This window comes from Cibotium barometz, chromosome 62 (genome assembly GCF_041138505.1).
Source record: "Cibotium barometz isolate CiBa-2024 chromosome 62, ASM4113850v1, whole genome shotgun sequence".
NCBI classification, from domain to species: domain Eukaryota; kingdom Viridiplantae; phylum Streptophyta; class Polypodiopsida; order Cyatheales; family Cibotiaceae; genus Cibotium; species Cibotium barometz.
The window spans coordinates 4,369,737-4,374,678 of record NC_141107.1 but is presented as its reverse complement, the minus strand read 5'-3'; the positions used below and the strand labels follow the sequence as shown (position 1 = coordinate 4,374,678).

The window sequence follows — 4,942 nt, the reverse complement described above, 5'->3', positions numbered from 1 at the left end:
ACAAACATACGATTAAATAAATTCTCCTTTATATTAGACTCACAAGCATGTTCAAGAATTGCTCGTTCCTGAGAGAGGGCCCATTCTCTTTAGCCAAGCATATGATTGAAAAAATCCTCCTTCATATTAGACTCCAAGCTTGCTACTTCCATTATATATTCCAACAAGGGTCTCAGAGTTCTCTTGGGTCCCTTGTTGTTACCTTACTTGGTTAGACTATCTTTGTAGCTCGAATGGCTTAGTCTCTCATCAAATTTCTTCTAACTTTCCATAATGAAGGTTCTAGGTTCATCCTAGGGTATTCTCCCATTCCCTTTGGAGTATCTATGGTTGTTTTTTATCTATTTTCCTTACAAACAACTACACCTTTCCCTTCTTGTAATTGTGGTTCCTCCTCCTTGGATTGTGTGGATATAATTTCAGTAGTCCCCTCATCACTCACTCATGATTCACCTCTTGCTACCTTCCTCACTCTTCTCCTCTTTTTGGGCCTTGTGTGCATATAACTTGTTCCTCTGAGGGGAGAGATGCATATAACTTGTCTTCTTTCTTACCTTAGTTTTTTTAGTGCCGTGCAAAGCTACACCATTACTCCCATTGTGGTGTTAGAATCACTTTCAAAAAACCCACCATGCATTTTCTATGAGAGGAAATCAACCTTGAAGGATTTTCAAACCCTTTCATAAGTATATGTGGTTTGTAGCCCAATCATGCACACCAACTTATCATCCCTCATAAAAGGTCTCCTAAGTATGATGTCATATGAGTTGTGTTGGCTAGAAAAGTTCATTACCATAAAGTTATCGCAAAATTTAAATGAGAAAATATTAATTTTCAAATTCCACAAAACTCCCATGGGTTTGTCTATCATCCCATTTGCCATTTTTACGATCAGTTTTGGTTTACCCCACCTCTCCTAGGATTGTTTGTGGTAATGATAATGACTCTTTCTCCTCCATCTAGGATAGTTGTAGCTTGATAACTCTTGTGTAATACTATTAGTTTTGTATTTGTGTTATCACTCTCCTAGTAATATCCTAAATGATTCATGAGAATCTGTGCATGTTGCAATAGTATCTTGTCTTCTCTGATCATGTTCAAGGCCTCCTTAATAGCTATTGGAAAATTGTCATTAGACCTTGTCCTAGATCGAAGTCATCCTTCTCCCCATTCTTTCAAATCCATCCACAAGCATTTATTTCCCCTCAACAATGCCCCTATCCGGCACCTTCATTTTACGAAGAAAGAAAGGTCATAAGTCATGCTACATCTCTTGGTGAGATGGTTTGAGTAATCATCAAATTCCAAGGATAAATGTTCACGAATCGCTAGTTTCCCTCAGGAGAGGGGGGAGCCAACAATTAGTAAACATGTTTAGGAATTGTTGGTCCCCCTTGGGAGAGGGAGGAATTGTTGAAGAGAGAGAGTCCTCCCTGTTCAGCAAACATACGATTAAATAAATTCTCCTTTATATTAGACTCACAAGCATGTTCAAGAATTGCTCGTTCCTGAGAGAGGGCCCATTCTCTTTAGCCAAGCATATGATTGAAAAAATCCTCCTTCATATTAGACTTCAAGCTTGCTACTTCCATTATATATTCCAACAAGGGTCTCAGAGTTCTCTTGGGTCCCTTCATCTTGTGTCTTAGGCAAGGCATTGCCTTTGGGCAATAAAGCATATAGTAATCAATCAAAAACCTTGGAGAAAAATTTGTTGATTTCAAAAACCCTAGAGAAAAATTTATTGATTTCGCATTTGTGTAACATGGAAAGAAAACAGATACAATTGTTGTACTTGAAAAGTGCAGAGGCTACAAAAATTGGGAATTGAGAGGCAAGCTCTTAATTTTCTTGTTTATACAACGGGATGATCTTATCCTTGCCTCCGGCTCCAATGAGGTATTTAGACAATATCTTGGATTTTGAGGACCAATTCATGATGGGCGTTGACATCCTCCTTTTTTTTGTTGGTGTGCTTCATGTAGGGCCTATTGCTTCCATGGTCCCATTGTGTAATGGAGGACTATGTAACGAATGAGGTATGAGCGGGAAGAAGGTTCATTCATATGCATAGCTACGCCACGCTGAGGTATGTGTGCTTGCATATGCACAAGTACGTCATGCTAAGGCTCACTGCTCGCTCGTTGGTCTGAAATGCGGTATTTTCAAGGCAGAATCGTATTCTATTTTCGTTTTATCAATGTGAGCCTCACGAAAAGAACTTTACAAAATAAATTCAAACGAAACATTGCGGAGGTTAGTCATAAGAGTGCGACTGCGCAGAAGGCCCACGACAGCCAAACACTAAGGAGGCAAAGAAGGCCAGTCATAATATTGCGAAGCAAAGAACGCCCTTCTTGACTCCGTCACAATACAGAGAGAGAGAGAGAGAGAGAGAGAGAGAGAGAGAGAGACTTGGTGCAAGCCACTATAAAAATCTGTGTAGCATCCTCAATCCCTGTGTGCGCCGAGCCCAGCTAGTCGAAGCTGGAGAGTAGTGCACTTATAATCACCTCCTGCTCTCCCAGCCCAGCCACACGTACTCTCTTTTCTCGATTTGCATCACAGTACTTCGGGTGTTTAATTACTGTAAACCTTTGCTGGACTAGCTCTTGCCCGACTAGCTATGTTGGCCATGGCCCTCTCTGATGTATCTTCGACTCTCCTCCCCAGCTCGACCTCTTCTCCTGCGCCATCCATGCTACTTATAACCCTTTTGGGAATGGTTTTGGTCTCCCTTGCCATCCTTCACCTCGCCCGCCCCAAGCTCAAACTCCCTCCTGGCCCCCTTGCACTCCCCATATTTGGCAACTGGTTCCAAGTGGGGAATGATCTCAACCATAGAAACCTCTCTGACCTCGCCAAGAAGTTTGGGCACATTTTCCTTCTGAGGATGGGCCAAAGGAACCTTGTGGTGGTGTCGTCTCCTGAGCTTGCCAAGGAGGTTCTCCACACACAAGGGGTAGAGTTTGGCTCCCACTCTCGCAATGTCGTCTTGGACGTTTTCACGGGGAAAGGCCAGGACATGGCGTTCACTGAATATGGCGACCACTGGAGAAAGATGAGGAGGATCATGACTGTCCCCTTCTTCACTAACAAAGTTGTGCAGCAATCCAGAGCCTGCTGGGAAGACGAAATCGATCACGCCATTGCCGACCTCAAAGCCCGCCCTGAGGCCTCCACCACCGGTGTTGTCATCAGACGAAGACTGCAATTGCTCATGTACAACAACATGTACCGCCTCATGTTCAACAAGAGGTTTGAGACAGAGGACGATCCCATCTTCAAGCAGCTCAAGAAGCTGAATGGGGAGAGGAGTAGGCTTTCACAGAGCTTTGACTTCAATTATGGTGATTTCATCCCGATTCTGAGGCCTTTCCTGAGGGGTTATCTTGCATTGTGCAAGAAGGTGAAGGAAGAGCGTCTCCAGCTCTTCAAAGAGTGCTTCATAGACGAGCGTCGAAGGTATTTTAAAGCAGTATACTATTGTAGAATATGTTAAAATATGAGGTGAATGATGATTAGGGGTTCTAATCAGCTAATCACGAAAAGCTACTGGGCCCGGATTCTTATTGTATTGTGATCTTGGTTCAGGAAATTGAGGAGCTCCAAGGCCATGAATATTGATCTGAAGTCTGCGGAGAAGTGTGGCATCGATCACATTTTGGATGCGCAGAAGAATGGGGAAATCAATGAGGACAATGTGTTGTACATTGTGGAGAACATTAACGTGGCAGGTATAAAAACTGAATTCAGTGGCATTATATGTTGTGTACTAATTATTATTACGCAGGTGATGATCAGGTGAGGTCGCGAGCCTCGGATCATGCAGAGAGAGTTGGTAATTAGTTGGTCATGACGCACTAGTAATTGATAGCGTCTAATTTGTATGTGCTAGTAATTATAATTCACGACTCGTTGCGCCTTGCTGCATGATTGCGGAGTATAAGATAATGAGAGCTGATTAAGATCATACGACGTCCACCTTAAATATAGCTGCATGATACTGGGTTGACAATATATATATATATATATATATATATCTTGTATATTAATTCTGCATGTATGTACTGCTGCAGCTATTGAGACGACTCTATGGTCCGTTGAATGGGGCATAGCGGAGCTGGTGAACCACCAAGACATACAGCAGAAGGTGCGGGAAGAGATGGAGAGGGTGCTAGGCAAGGGCGTCGCATTGACAGAACCAGACATCCCCAAGCTGCCCTACCTGCATGCGGTGGTGAAGGAGACGATGAGGCTTCGCATGGCGATACCGCTGATGGTGCCGCACATGAACCTCAAGCCGGCCAAGCTTGGTGGCTACGACATACCGGCCGAGAGCAGAATCGTCGTGAACTCTTGGTACTTGGCCAACAACCCCGCCATGTGGGACAAGCCGGAGGCGTTCGACCCGCGGAGGTTCTTGGGCCCTGACATCAAAATCGATGCCACCGGTAACGATTTCCGATTCCTGCCCTTCGGTGTCGGCCGTAGGAGCTGCCCGGGCATCGTCCTCGCCATGCCCATCCTCGCCCTCGTCCTCGGCCGCCTCATCCAATCGTTCCACCTCCTCCCACCGCCTGGCCAATCCAAAGTCGACACCTCCGAGGAGGGCGGCCAGTTCAGCCTCCACATCGCCAACCACTCCGTCGTCGTCTGCAAACCCCTCTAAGGGCCGCGCGGCGCCGGCTAAGATCTGTCTACAGAATTATTTTTTCTCTTAAAATCACCGTAGAGGTTGAGAATCAGTGAAATGTTTAAAGTTAATGCAAATATATATGTACGGCGGATTCAATTATTTTTTTTTAATTTTATGCTTAAATTTATTCTATGCAAAACAAATTTTTTAAAATTTATTGTCATACATTAAATGTCCGATACATTTCGTATAAATATGTTTATGTAATGTTCTGCATTTGCATGTCCTGCGACATGATTTATT

General features: G+C 43.9%; 1 protein-coding gene across 1 annotated transcript; it reads left to right on the top strand.

Annotated features, from left to right (window-relative positions):
* Window positions 1–2,437: 2,437 nt before the first annotated feature.
* On the top strand, window positions 2,438–4,689 carry LOC147604048 (trans-cinnamate 4-monooxygenase-like). The gene is made up of 3 exons (XM_086795204.1): window positions 2,438–3,465; window positions 3,595–3,737; window positions 4,080–4,689. The coding sequence occupies exons 1-3, from the start codon at window positions 2,627–2,629 to the stop codon at window positions 4,670–4,672; spliced, it is 1,575 nt and encodes a 524-aa protein (XP_086651330.1). The 5' UTR covers window positions 2,438–2,626; the 3' UTR covers window positions 4,673–4,689.
* Window positions 4,690–4,942: the final 253 nt, after the last annotated feature.